The 15,213-nt window shown below is 36.5% G+C and overlaps 1 protein-coding gene across 4 annotated transcripts in view; it reads right to left on the bottom strand.

The window, feature by feature from the left end:
* The window catches only part of CCNT1 (cyclin T1), a 40,725-nt gene that overhangs the window by 12,726 nt on the left and 12,786 nt on the right, over positions 1–15,213 (bottom strand). Inside the window, exons 3-8 of one of the 4 annotated variants that reach the window (XM_061416290.1) lie at positions 8,778–8,906; positions 6,678–6,738; positions 5,134–5,196; positions 3,658–3,703; positions 2,319–2,482; positions 2,085–2,155 (exon numbers count right to left, since the gene is read on the bottom strand). The exons of 1 other annotated variant lie outside the window; for it this stretch is intronic. In XM_061416290.1, the coding sequence (XP_061272274.1) occupies positions 2,085–2,155; positions 2,319–2,482; positions 3,658–3,703; positions 5,134–5,196; positions 6,678–6,738; positions 8,778–8,906 (534 nt within the window). The remainder of the gene's footprint in view (positions 1–2,084; positions 2,156–2,318; positions 2,483–3,657; positions 3,704–5,133; positions 5,197–6,677; positions 6,739–8,777; positions 8,907–15,213) is intronic. 2 more of the 4 variants (XR_009736385.1, XM_061416291.1) reach the window with 2 other exon arrangements.

Here is a 15,213-nt window from a genome sequence, read left to right as displayed (position 1 = left end):
AGTTCCTCAACAAAATAAAAATAGAACTAGCATATGACCCAGCAATTCCACTTCTGGGTATATACCAGAAGAATAGAAAGCAGGGTCTCAAAAGAGATACTATACACCAATATTCATTGCAGCATTACATACAAAAGGTAAAATGCAGACACAAACCAAATGTCTATCGATGGAAGAATGGATAAATAAAATGTGGTACAAACACACAAAAGATTATTCAGCCTTTTAAGAGAACAATTAAAATTCCACCATATGCTACAACATGGACAAACCTTGAGGATGTGCTAATTGAAATAAGTCAGTCACAAAAAAACAAATAATGTATGATTCCACTTACATGAGGTTTACAGGTACTAACAATAGTCTAAATAATGAAATATAATCGTGGCTGCCAGAGTCAGGGAATAGACAGTCATTGTTTAATGGTTATAGAGTTTTAGTTTTATAAAATGAAAAGTTATGGGGATAGATGGTAATAATGACTGCAGAACAGTATGCTGCTGCTGCTAAGTCACATCAGTCGTGTCCAACTCTGTGCGACTCCATAGACGGCAGCCCATCAGGCTCCCCCGTCCCTGGGTTTCTCCAGGCAAGAACACTGGAGTACAGTATAAATCCATGTAATACCTGTATACTTAAAAATGGCTAAGACAGTCAATTTTATGTTATTTGTATTTTACCACAATTTAAAATTTTTTTAAAAATTTAAAAAGAGGGAAATTCTGCCATTTGCAACAAACATAAATGAACCTGGAGGACCTTTTGCTAAGTAAAACAAGCCAGACACAGAAAGACAAGTACTATGTGATCTTACTTATGTAAGGAATCTAAAATAGTCAAACTTGTAGAGAGTAGAATAGTGGTTTCCAGAGACTGAGGGAAGGAGGAAACAAGGACATGTTAGTCAAAGGGCAAAAAGTTTCAGTTACATAAGATGAATATACCCGAGAGATCCTCTGTACAACATAGTACCTACAGTGAAACATAATATTGTGGGAATCCTCTGGTAGTCCAGTGATTAGGACTCGGTGCTACCACTGCCAGGGTCCCAGGTTCTAACCCTGGTCATGAAACTAGGGGCTTCCCAACTGGTGCAGTGGTAAAGAATCCACCTTCTACTGCAGGAGACGCAAGAGACGTGGGTTCAGTCCCAGGGTTGGGAAGATCCCCTGGAGGAGGAAATGGCAACCCACACCAGTATTCTTGCCTGGAAAATTCCATGGACAGAGGAGGCTGGTGGGCTACAGTCCATGGGGTCGCAAAGAGTCAGAAACAACTGATCACACACACACATACACACACACACATATACACACACACGAAACTAAGATCCCGCTACAAGGCAATAAAAATAATGAAGTTGTATTCATTCATGAACATCCTTATCTTACGATTACAGTTAGTCTAGAACTCTAGAAATTTTGGTAAAGTTTTACACAAAAGTAAAGGATAAGACTTGTGTCCTCTCAAATCTCCTTTGAACCCTAGGCAAACTCATTTTCTATAACTCAACTTAGGAGAAAGAAAATTAAGAAAATTAAGCATCCTCAGTCTAGAATTCTCAGAAATGCAAGGAATACTTTTAAGTTTTCTGACACTGAAAAAAAAAAAAAGAGAGAATTATTTCGTTAATCATAAATAAGACTTTCAAGAATACTTGAAACATAACTTTGAACTGTGATCTATATAAAAACAAAATTCGAAAATCCATTTAAAAGCAAGTAATGTCAAAGATAAAATTACAATACCAGCTCTAACCTCCTAACTCTGTATCTTTCCTATATAAGAAGCCAACATTCTATGTCTCCGAAAAGCCAAATTTTCCCCCTTCCCACTCTCTACACACAAAAAAATACTCAACCAACGTTGCTGACCAAATGACTAAACCACGAAGAGTTGCAAAACACAAAATAAATCCTGCTGTTACCTACATCAATGGATTTCTGAGCCAGTATCCCAGCTATGAAGTTGAAATCATAACTGTTGCATAACTATAAAAAGTGGAAATTCCAAACCTAGGGTACATATCCGTATCTGGTATCTCACTGGTACAGTCAAAAGAAAGTGACAGCAATAATTCTTACCCTCCAATTCCAAATTCGTTTGAGCCTGTTGGGGGTTTTCTCCAGAATCTGTAGAAATTCATGTGTCAGTTCTACAAATGAAATTAGAACATTTAAGAAAAACTCAGAGAGGCAGAAGTAATGAAACAAGGATAACCTCAACTAACTGTATTCATCTGAATCAAGTCACCTTTGGCCAGGTATGTGACAGATCAAGAGCAAGTGCTTTTCAAGGTCCCTTCCTCTAAAACTTACCATCTAAAAGTTCCAAGGTCACAGTGGCGTCAACATACTCCCACCAGTGCTTCCCATCAGTTGAGACTGGGATCTCCCAGTTGGACCACTTGCAAGCCAGATGAATGCAGACACAGGCCACCACAGGAGGTGTGTACTGCAGGCTAAATGTGGTCAAATGCAGGCTGACATCAGAGGGAAGGAAACAAGAGAGTGTCATGAGCTCTCAATTCTGAACCCAAAGTTAAAAAACTCTCCATTATTAAAAAAAAAAAAAAAAAAGTAAAAAAAAGAAAAAGAAAAAAACACTGGAGAGCAAGAAAGGCAAGAAATAGCCAGTGCTCTGATCCAACACCCAACCCAATCTTTCCATTAACCCATCTGCTCAGGTAACAACTTGTCTAATTTTTTTGACTATACATCATTTAATCCACACACTGATGAAGGACCGGAAAAAATAAAAACAAAAATAAAAGACTGAGTACTCAAGTTTTTTTAAATAAGGATTAATCATCCTAAGAATAAGGTCAGAACATAAGAAAAATTTTAACATTTTTAAGATGTACAATCCCTAAATCAAATACTTAAGGAACTATCCTAAAAATTATCTTATTTCTTGCCAGTCATAGGTCTGGTCTCTTTTAAATAATGAATAGATAATCACTCTCTCAAGTGTGAATATACTTGATAGTTTATTTTTAAAATCTCTCCCATCAGGCTATAAAAATGAACTGCTTAGCCTTGACGGTCATTAGGAGTATCTTTGGTTTCCAAGAACTACATAGTAGATTGGAGATGAGAATGTGCAAATCATTTGGTAATACAAGTTATGTGTTAATTTTTTTCTTTAAAAAGGGAACAAGAAAGAAAAAGTATCACAACTCTTAGCACATATATGTGCCCATTTATCTGGGAGTGAGTGAAGACAAAAAGTACCTTTTAAAATACCACAATTACAGCAGAATCCTCCAAACTACATTTTAGTCACCAACTGGCAATGAAATCCAAGTTTAAATAAACTTTCAAAACTATGCTCTTGGATATTTAAATGCAAAGTAACAAATGCAGAATTAAATTGGCTATCAATCAGCAACAAAAATATTTTATCACCTTAACAAATTTAAAAAGCAGCATGGAAATTTTAAGGCACGCATGACAACTGTGCAGAAAAATCAACATTTACCATGGACTTGTCTATAACACAGTCTATTAATATCAGAGATCCTTGACTAGATCTTTGGCTCCTAGTTTACTAAGTGCCAGACCTATCATCTTTCCATATACCCAACAAAAAGTGACAATTCCAACCCAAGTAAAGTACTATCCCAAAAAGAGAAGAGAAAAATATTAAAATATAAACCTGTTGGTTGCCATGAAGTAAGAAGTTTGTGCTAAGTCCTTGCTTGCTAAAAAAAAAAGGGGGGGGGAGATTATTAGTTCCATTCATTCTCAATAATTATTTAGTAAGCATTTACTATTTGCAAGGCAGAGAATACAATGGCAAATGAGACAGACATGGTCTCTGACCACCTGATGCTTACATTCCACTGTCAAATGAAACAGTTTAAGTGATTTTTAACTACAGTAACAATTATGCTGCTTCCAGACTTAGGGACTTAAGCTTTATTCTGCACACCAGGTATAAGGATTAGATATTTAAAATCCAATTCCTGGGCATCCTCCCTAGAGTCTAACTCAACACTTTTGGAGAAGGATGTAGTAACAATGAGCATTTTTAACAAGTAACTCAGAGATCCTGATACAAGAGTCCACTAAGAACTAAGAAATTCTAAGCTAGGGGATGAACTAATCTGGAGGCAAGATCAGAAGACCTTTATATATTTGGAAAAAATCAGCAAATGACATAAATTATTTAAGCATATTACAATAAAAAAATTCCTCCTTCAAAAAAATTTGTCTGGGTGACAAAGTAAATTTTAATCTTCCTTAGATGAAATATTAACATATTTAACCCATTTCTGTTTAACACTATGTTTGCTCAATGTAAACCTTTTATGCTCTCAAAATATAAAGAACTCAAAAAACTTGAATTTTCAGATGAAATACATGATAAGGCCAATTATTAGTGAAAATCTGCAAAACAAGAAATTACGTTTAAATGCACAATGGTATCTAGATTTTCTTTCTTGATATTACTATTTGAATAAAAAGAAGAACTAGGTTTAATGCAATCATGGCTACTAAAGTTAAATTAGAATAAAAAGCAAGTCTGCCAATGAATTAACAATGATGAAAGTAAGTTCAAATCAATTCTACATGGCCTTCTGGGTAGCCTTTAACAGTGTCCAGGACAATCAACCCTAGAATCAAATTAAGATCACTTCCCTGGTGGCTCAGACCATAAAGCATCTGCCTACAACATGGGAGACCTGGGTTGGGAAGATCCCCTGGAGAAGGCAATGGCAACCCACTCCAGTACTCTTGCCTAGAAAATCCCATGGACAGAGGAGCCTGGTAGGCTACAGTCCACGGGGTCAAAAAGAGTCAGACACGACTGAGAGACTTCACCTTTCATTCCCAAGACATCCTTAAAACTGCTATTGGATACTTTGATTTTAGTGACTTTTCAAAATCTGCCTCCAGCTTTGACAAACAAGAAACTCACTCACTTTTATCTGGAGATCACCTAAAAACACTACAAGAACTCAAGAGAAAAGCTCCAACCACTCACTTTGAAATTTAAAAGCCAGGTAGGTTTTTTAATTTAAATTTTGGCCAAAGCAGCTGTATTATGTATTAACCCACAATAAATCTTAGCATCTAAATGGTAAAACAATTTAGGATAGCATCTCAGGTTGGGATTGGGATTCCTTACCTCGAACAAGCTGAGTGCACTTTACCACATGTGTATGTGGGTGATCAATTGTTAGTTCAAAGCCTAAAAAAAAGTAACTGGTTAAAAAACCTAAAGATACTCAAAATATTTTATACTGCTTTTATCTGAGTCATCATTGAAAGCTTCTCTCATTTTCTGGTCCCAAAACTGCCTATTGAGAGGCTGAGAGTCACATAAAGTATGCAGCACACTCTTAAGATTATCTTCAAAGGCACCACTCAGATAATGAAGTTAATAGAGTCTCAAGATCCCTGAACTATCAATAACATCTGAATACAAAGCATGTTCTTAGGGACAACAGAATATATGATTGGAAAAGAAGCAGTTACATAATGATTATTTGTGAAAGCTTAACCTTTAGAAAATATTTTTAAAACCTACTCCTCTCTTACCTTAGTCTTCTTCCTTTTCATCATCTCAATCATCATTAGTACCAATCATTTTATCTAACTCTAAATGATCTTAACCAAAATGTAGTATGTCTATAAAAATTTTCGAAGAAATTTCTTTTTGTGTATGTAAATAAAATTATCTAGTACGAGTAAAGAAATTCTAGGCAATTCCCCGGCGGTCCAGTGGTTAGGACTCCACACTTGCACTGCCAAGAGCCGGGGTTCAATCCCTGTCAGGCAACTAAGACCCCACAAGCTATGTGCAGCACGCCCAAAAACTAAAAATAAAGTCTGAGGCAAACTGACTAAAAAAAAGAAGAAAATTCTATTGCAAAATTTACTTGATGCAAATTATTCTAAAAGCACAACTGATTCTCACAAGTTAGATTTTACAGATTTTCACAGTAAAATATTAAAATGTATCCCAGCAGAAAAACATCATTGTCCCTTAAAGTATGGTTACCTTGAAGATAACTAATTTAAAGTAAAAATTAGCAGAAACTAATTTCAGAGATAAACTTTGAAGAATTCATTGTGTGTATAGGTGTATATGCAAAAAATACAGGCTGATCAGCAACTTTCCAACATGACTCATGAAATACTCTGTCTAAAGAGACAAATGAGAGCCCAAAAGAACTAGAAAATCTTTATTTTCCATATTTGCTAAGCTTTTAAAGGCAGTCTGATGAAAATAATAATAGATAATAACAGAACATCATCAGTTATTTAGCCCATCAATTCAATTTAGCTTGAATTCCTCCATCTCCACTCTACTGTTTTGAACGCTAATTACCAATTTTAAAATTATCTAAATATAAGGACAGACTATGAAAACTCCTGGAAGGAAAAAAGTTATTTAGATAGTTTCTGCCATTATTTATCAGAAAGTTAAAAACTCCCAAATCTTATCAAGCAAATCATGAATCCTAGAATAAAAACAAGCAGAAAAAACCTGCTAATGGCTATCTCAAAGGTCAGTGGTGTCTTCATTCTCTCTGTGGCAGGGTTAAGCAATCTCTACAAAGTACAAAAACCTTCCCAAGAAATTCTTCCTGTTTCCTATTTTGCAAATTAGAAAAACATTATATTGCATACATATTTCTTTAGTGTTTTAAAGGAAAATAAACTTACCTAAAGTCTGCAGAATTATGCTTTCTAGTATCACCAGATCTTGAACTTGCTGCAGGTAAGCCTGCAGGTGTGAGAAGACACATAAATTATTCCCCAAAAAGACACAGTATATAACATAAAGTGTAGACAATTCTATCATAACAACCTCCAAAGGAAACCAAAGCCACAAAAGGCAAGGGTGCAGTTATGAGGGAAAGTAGGAACTGAAATTAATCCTTATCCCTAACAGATTCTCCTTTAAAAAAAGAAATAGATAAATAAGTGGTACAGCAAAAGATGTCACTTTATTTATAAAGGGCTACAGAATAAACACCAGATATCTGGTTCATTTTCAGACTGACATTTTAGGTTATAATGTTCATATGATACAGATTAAAACCTTTTTTAAAATTAAAATATTAACATGCCTTTTTTTTAACATCATCAAAACACACTGCACAGCCTTCCCACAGTACTGTACGCAATCTCAAACATTTGATTCCTGTTAAACTTTCCTTTTAGAGTAATGCTAGATTTTTAAAATTCACAGAGGAGTTCACAAGAAAATGGAACAAACAAAAATCCTTCAGATTTGTACAGCCATTACAGTAGCCACTATTCATACATGGCCATCAAGCACCTGAAATGTGCTATGAATGTAGAATACACAATGAATTCTAAAGACTTAGTTAAAAAATAATAATGTTAAAAAACACTTCATTAATAATGTTTTAAAATTGACTCTATGCTGAAATGACTATATTTTGGAGTTAAACAAAATGCTATATAAAATATGTTAAATTAATTTTAAATTTAAATAAAAATTTAAAATAAAAGCTTAATGAAAACCTTAAACATTTTAATTACATATGTGACTTCCCTTATATTTTTATCGGACAGCACTGGTATAGAGCTCTAGGAGAATGAAGCTTGAGCCAAGAGTTAAGAGACTTATGTTGCTGCTAACTTTCCACTGAACTTTATGATCTCTAGTGAGTCCAATAAGGACTTAACCTACGGTAGCTCTCCTTTCCATATAATGAAGAAAGTATCTTCTCCGATTCACCTCATAAGACAGACTCAGGTGAGAAGTCATGTAAATATACTTTAAAGAAAAAAAAGTTGGGATTTTACTTTTTATTTCAATAAAATTTTGTTATTTGGTCAATTCTACGGACCAATGGCAGTTAGTAGTCTTAAACATAAATAAAAGTTCAGACCAACAACTTTTCAACAAAACTACTCTGGTGCAGCCCAGAAAGAAAATGAAGTCAAGACACTGCTATTTTAAACACTTGACTCATATAACTAGGAGCTGTGATTCCACAATTCCACTTCTCTCTGAAGTGCATCCACTGCAACAAACAAATAACCTGGTACAGAAATCTGTAGTTTTTCTTCAAACTCATTGCTCCCCAGTCACTGAATTCTAAAGCCAGGAGAGTTTCCCTTCTTCATAAGGTCAAGGAAAGATGGAAGGGGGGAGGCAGGGGAAGCTATATGTAGACACAAAGGATAAAGGGGTAGAAGGATATATATCTGAATTATAATCAACAGTATTCTCCTAGGAGAAGGGGAGATGAGCATACTTGAATTTGTTAAAAACTTAAACATATAAATGACAGGATCCATTTTTTAAAAATTCATTAACAAAAATAATGTTCTCCATAGAGATATTTCCAGTAAAAAGCTGGAAATTATCTTAAGAGATAATGGTTAAAATATATGTATGTACATGATGAAATTCTGTATCAATATTTAAAGAAAGTGGAGAACTGACGGGGAAATATTTGACATACAGTAAGTGAAAAAAGTAGGTATAAAATATATACATGTACAACTACTTATAGAAAAGAAGCTGGAAATACTGGTTCATTTATATATCTGTGGTACAAATTATATCTAGTTAATATATTTTCTTCTTTTTATGCACTTTCCAATTTTACCAGAAAAAATACAATTAACTTTTACCATAAAATTTCTATGTTTTAAGGAAAAAACAAACACTAAAAGTTCATTTAACAGTCCCCATTGAGATTTCAGTAAATCAAAGTTGTAAAACTAAGTTATGATCAAAATAAATTAAGAAAAACAGATGTATGCAATTAATCAACCCCCTACCTCACTCCTGGTATCAGGAAGTGATTCCTGTGGATGGAGACAAGTGTGTGCTACCTTGATGACGTGTTCCAATTTTTTTGGCTGCTCCTCTACTTTGGCTGCTAAAAATAAGGCTGCTGGAGCCACAGACTGGATGAAGAGAAAATAAATCACTTTTATTATTTATTTCTAGAGCAAGGTAGTTCTAAAAAAGAACTAAGTTTTAAACCAACTTCTTTGCTTACCTCAATTTTCATCACCTCCTGTTATGCTTTCCCTTCTATTTACAATATCTTCTCCTCTATCCATTAACCCAAGCCCACTTCCTAAATCAATCCTTCAATGAACCCTCATTAAAAGCTACTTTTAAGTAGCCACTAGACGTTAAGTAGACAGCTTTCTATTTAAAATGAGATTAAGTTTTATCAAAGCACTCTATATACTTTTTTTTAAAGGACTGTTAGGGAAATTAAAATAGGGTAACCTTGTTCTCTTGTTCTGGAGAAGGAAATGGCAACCCACTCCAGGATTCATGCCTGGGAAATCCCATGGACAGAGGAGCCTGGCGGGCTCAGTCAGACATGACTTAGCAGCTAAACCACCACCACCAGTCTTGTTCAGACTTCACAAGTAGGGCAGCAGGCCTCTGAGTGACTTCTGACCTTGCCCGGACTCTGCCTGGACTACATGTCTGCCTGGCAAGGACACCAACCATTACCAGCAAGTCAAGAGGCACTTTAGAGAAAGGGAATGTGACTTGAAATCTCTAAGCCCCTAAGGACCTGGCCAGCCCGGTCCCACCTCCAGGGTCTAAGAAGTCTTATGACTAACAAGATGAAATCAACAGCATTGTAAAGTAAAACCAGAGCCTCTTTTTTGCTAGCAAACTGATGAAGACATCAGTTTACAGCATAGGACTATAATAAGCAGGAGCCCCCAAAACTGCAATCTGAAGTCTCACCCGTGGGGTAGATGTACCACCCTGATCTTTTCCAACTGGGCCTCCAGATTGCTGTTAACTTCTCACGGCTGTTCAAGTCTGGATGTAGGTTGTCAGCCCAATTTGGTGATGTATACACTGTTACACTTCTATTTCTTTTCTTTTAATGACTGTATATTGAAATTAAGTCAAATAATCTTCTATAAAAAAATGAAATTGTTTATTTGTGTGTAACGAGTGGTTTCTTTTGTTAATGAATCCTTCGAACCTAAAACGAAAGTAAAACTTTTGGCAAAACATAAATTGGCACTGTGAGCAGGATTCGTGAAGCAAAATGCCACTCTTTAAGAAGAAAGACATTAAGATTAAATAAGTCTTTATTTCCAGATGGGAAGATGTGCCTTACTTCTTGTTGGCTACTGAATGGGACATATCCACTGGACTGTATGAGAATTGGAACCCCAATTGGGACCCCAAATTAAAGAGGGCTGAACCTTTAAAAGTTATTGAATGTTTGTGGCTCTTGCCAAGTGAGAAAGAACAAGAATGTACCATGATGGATCAGAGAGGCTGGATCCTCTCTGCCTACCATAAGGTTGAAGAAGCCAAACTAAAACTGGTTGAAAAGAAGTCAAAACTGGAGAAAGAATTATGCGACCTGCAAGGTTGATTGTTCACGTTATAATGTCAAAACTACATTTTAGCTGACCAAGTGTCCATTTTCCAGTTGGTAGCTGAAAAAGCTGCTGTAAAGGCTGCACGAGTTAAATATCGAAAGGAGCACGGCAAGGTTAACAAAAAGAAGTTCAGTCTCAGGAAATGACAGGGGGAAAAGAGACCAAGAGACATTTTAAATCTCAAACAGAAACTGAAACCACCGCCTGTCTGGATATATGTGTCTGTCTCAGTATGTCTTTGTCCTTGGATAACACTGCTAAGGTTTACTTGTAAATGAGCTCTATTTAACTGACTTAAAAAGTAAGTGCTTACAAATGAAAGCTAAATATCTAGAAAACTGGCCAAGATAAAGTTTAGGACCACAGGATCTGGGAAATATTTAGTACGAAGTCGATATCTGCTATTGAAGATGGTTTAAGTCTGTTGAGTTAATCAGTATAGATTCTTAATATGTCTTATATGTCTGTCTTAGAATCATCGTATAATAATCAGTAGAATATGTTCACTGTGCCTAGGCTTAATGTAAAGCTAAATAAAATCTTGCTGTTTCCTTTACAAATCTGTCAGCAAGGAAAGTAACTCAATGTGAAGAAATTTTTAAGGAAAGAAAATGTAAATGAGATAAGAGCTTTTAAATCAAATTTTATTAAGAATAATTATGCTTTAGCAAAGTCTCCCTAACATAATAGGGCTTTGCTGGTGACTCAGTGGTAAAGAATCCACCTACCAAAGCAGGAGACTTGAATTCCACCTCTGGTCTGGAAGATCCCACGTGCCACACAGCAACTAAGCCCGTGCACCACAGCCATCGAGCCTGTGCTCTAGAGTTGGAATGGCAACTACTGAGCGCTAGCGCTGCAACTGCTGAAGCCAGCAGGCTCTAGAGCCCTTGCTTCACAACAAGAGAAGCCACCACAATGAGAAGCCTGTGCACCGCAACTAGTGAGCAGCCCCCACTCGCCGCAACTATATAAAGCCCACACGGCAATGAAGACCCAGCACAGCCAAAAAATAAATAAATAAAATTATTAAGTAAAGTCTTTTGTCATTTTAGTTATGGCTTTATTCTGATGGCTTTGTAAAAACAATTAAAAGACGCTTGCTCCTTGGAAGAACAGGTATGATAAACCTAGACAGTGTATTAAAAAGCAGAGACATCATTTTACCAACAAAGGTCTGTACGGTCAAAGCTATGGTTTTTCCATAGTAGGTCTGGTGGTGCTCATGGTAAAGAATCTGCCCGCAATGCAGGAGACCTGAGTTTGATTCCTGGGTTGGGAAGATCCGCTGGAAAAGGGAATGGCAACGCACTTCAGTATTCTTGCCTGGAGAATGCCATGGACAGAGGAGGCTGGTGGGCTACAGTCCATGGGGTTGCAGAGTTGGACACAACTGAGTGACTAACACACACACCATGGTTTTTCCAGGAGTCATGTAGGGATGTGAGAGTTGGACCATAGAGAAGGCTGAGCACCGAAGAACTGATGCTTTCGAACTGGTGCTGGAGAAAACTCTTCAGAGTCCTTTAGACAACAAAACCAAACCAGTCAATCCTAAAGGAAATCAACCCTGAATATTCACTGGAAGGACTGATACTGAAGCTGAAACTCCAATACTTTGGCCACTTGATGTGAAGAGCCAACTCACTGTAAAAGACCCTGATGCTGGGAAAGACTGACGGCAAGAGGAGAAGGGTGAGACAGAGGATGAGGTGGTTGGATGGCATCACTGACTCAATGGACATGAGTCTGAGCAAACTCAGGGAGATAGTGAAGGACAGTGAAGTCTGGCATGCTGCATGACTTAGCGACTGAATAACAACTTTGTAAAAATATCACCTCTTCAAGATTTACAGAAATCTTGAAGATTAAATTAACTATTAATAGATAAACAAATTTTGTTATTAACAGTAAGCTTGTATCAGACTGGAACTTGGTTTTCTCGTTAAGAGAACAGCTTTCTTGGGATGTGGCTTTTGATAACAAGACTGTGAGAATTTCATCGCCTTTGTTTCTAAAATCTTTTGCAACTTTGGTAAAGTAAATGAATATTTCACAATGATCTATGAAGACTGTGGCACACAGAGATAAGCTCGTTTTGCTTCTACAAATAATTAATCTTTCATTGTCAGACTTTTGCTATCCTGATGTTCTTAGAACATGGCAACTGTCTACTTCTAAATCAAGGAATTTAAAACAGGTAAACAAAGGCTATAAATCAGTCAGGGGACTGGGAAATCCAAGATGGCTGCTTGACTTTTCCCGGCTCCCTGATAAACCTCATTTTTTGTTTGATGGGACTAACCATTAACCCTCACTAGAGGGTTAATGCCTTCACAAAAAATTGTTTCACTTAATAGTAAATTCTAGTTTTGTTAACTGAGATCTATGTTGACCAAGACTTACTTCCCAGATAGCTCCTTGCTGTTATATTGCTAAGACATTTAACTTAATTTTTCTAAAGCTTATCTCAGTAATCTATCTTTGGATGGAGAGCAGATACCCTGTGACATAAAATAACCTGTATCAATCAATGAACTATATGCCAATTGGAGCTTATGGAAAAAACAAAATAGAGCCCTTGGGTTTCTAGAACAGGAAATTTCCAGAGGCTGGAAACAGTCATACTAAGAACAGTCAATTTGCTGAATTATACACAGTATATCAGGCTCGAAAACAAGACAATTTAACAGAATGTCATATTTATACAGACTCTTGGCCAGTAGCCAACGAACAGATTGGCCACTTGGCTTCCCCTAAGCGTAAAGAATAACTGGCGAATTCACTCCAAAGAGCTATGGGGAAAGGAATTATGGTCTGACATTTGGGAAACTGTTCAAACTACTACTGTTTCAGTCTTTCATGTAGATGCTCACAGTGTCCCAAATTCTAGGAAATAATGGTATAACTCTATTAGAAATGAACAAACCTGAATTCAAGCAGCAGAAGTTGATCCAGACTCCAGCAACTTAAAATGTTCGACTTCATGCGCACACCAAAAATGTGGCCATTTGGGAGAAACAACAACATACAGGTGGGCTCAGGATCGAGCTATTTCTTTCACTATAGATCTCATTAAATGTTATTTTACAATGTCCAATTTGTCAACAATTAAGCATAGAAGCTTGCCACAACCAGTAAAGGACAAGTGGCACATGGCAAGCTGCCTGGGCAAATACAGCAAACTGATTATATTGGTCCATTAATTTGGGAAGAAGGGTGCCAGTGTGTGTGCTGCTGTGGACACCTATTCTGAGTATTTAGTGACCATTCCCTTGGGGAAAGCCAGAGTAATACTATTAAAACACTAGAGATAATTCATCTATATTACGGTGTTCCACTTCAAATTCAGAGTGACAATGGGTCACACTTTAAAGTAAGTTAATACAAGAGTTTGTCCAGGAACATAATGTACAATGGATTTTTCATATTTTATTATCCTCAAGATGCTGGCTTGACTGAAAGAATGAATGATCTGTTTAAATAGCAATTAATTAAACTTGGAGAGGGTTCTTATAAAAACTGAAGGACTAATTTAAATACTGCCCTCAATATTTTAAATAATAGACCTATAGGAGAATTAGAAACTCCTTTGATGAAGATGACTATTCTGAACGTACAGATTCATAAAACAGACTTCCATCCTGAGACAGCTAGAATTAGAAAATCAGCCCAGGAGCACTAGCTCCTTACTGAGCTACTCCTGAGGCCTCCAGACTGGATTTGTCACCTACATCTGAACACAAACTTACTAAAGGATTGGTATGTGCTATTTCAACTGGTATTGCAATTAAAATGTCTCCCAGACACTTTGAATTAATCCAAGAATGCTTCAGTTTAGCATTAACATGGATTTGTGTCTGTGGGGGAGTCACAGACCTAGACTGTAACTAGAATGAGGAAAAGGATGATCTACTTATTAATAAACATAATCAAGTTGTCAGTTGCTGATTCTTCCATTTGTAACTGACAAAGTACAAAATGGAGAACCTCCCACCTTACTAACGGTCAGAGGTGATAGAGGGTTTGGGTCCACAAATGAAATACATACTATTGAAGCTAAAATCTGGGTGAAGCAGCCTAACCGTCCTCCCATACCTGCTGCTGATATGACTGCATAGGGGAAGGACACTGTCATATAATCTCCGGACAGGAAAAATGGAAATATGTGCCATTAACATACTGTTATTCTCAAGAAAAGACTCTTCTTGGAGCCTTACTGTAATGTGGATTGTTATTCATACCTCAACTCCTGATTATCTGCTACAGTTAAGAAAAGAACATGACGAAAAATGTTGGGGAATCTTCAGATGGAGAATTACGAGCCAGACCCAAACTCAGGATAACCTGCCTTGCAAACAAGGCCTGTTCTTTCTTAACTTTGACTTTCTATGGACAAAATTTATCTGTCTGTTACATTACACCAATTTCATGTGTTACTCATTGTATCTGGGGGAGAGTATTAGTTGTGGCATTTTACTGGGAATTGTTTGGACTTTAATAATCGCACCACTTACTGACAGACTATAATAAGGCTACCAAGAGACTGCTAAATGGACCAACATCTCACATTTGGGAACACTACTTATCACAGAACTTCATGAAGTATTGTGAATGGACTATCTTCCCTAAATCCCATGTTTTTTTAAATAGCCCCTCAACTTGTATGTATGTATGTATGTAACCAGTTATGTAGAAACTAACTTCTACGTTTCAGCTAGGAACCCCTTTTTCCAGATGCCTAACATATTGATCATTTATATTGGAAGGGGACCACCTATTACTTTTCCTCCATGAGAACTTAGGTATAGTGGACTCAAATCCTATTCCTTACTCTCTC

The sequence above is a fragment of the Bos javanicus genome, chromosome 5 (assembly GCF_032452875.1).
Source record: "Bos javanicus breed banteng chromosome 5, ARS-OSU_banteng_1.0, whole genome shotgun sequence".
NCBI lineage: Eukaryota > Metazoa > Chordata > Mammalia > Artiodactyla > Bovidae > Bos > Bos javanicus.
The sequence above is the reverse complement of the archived record's forward strand: the minus strand, read 5'-3'. Positions and strand labels throughout refer to the sequence as shown.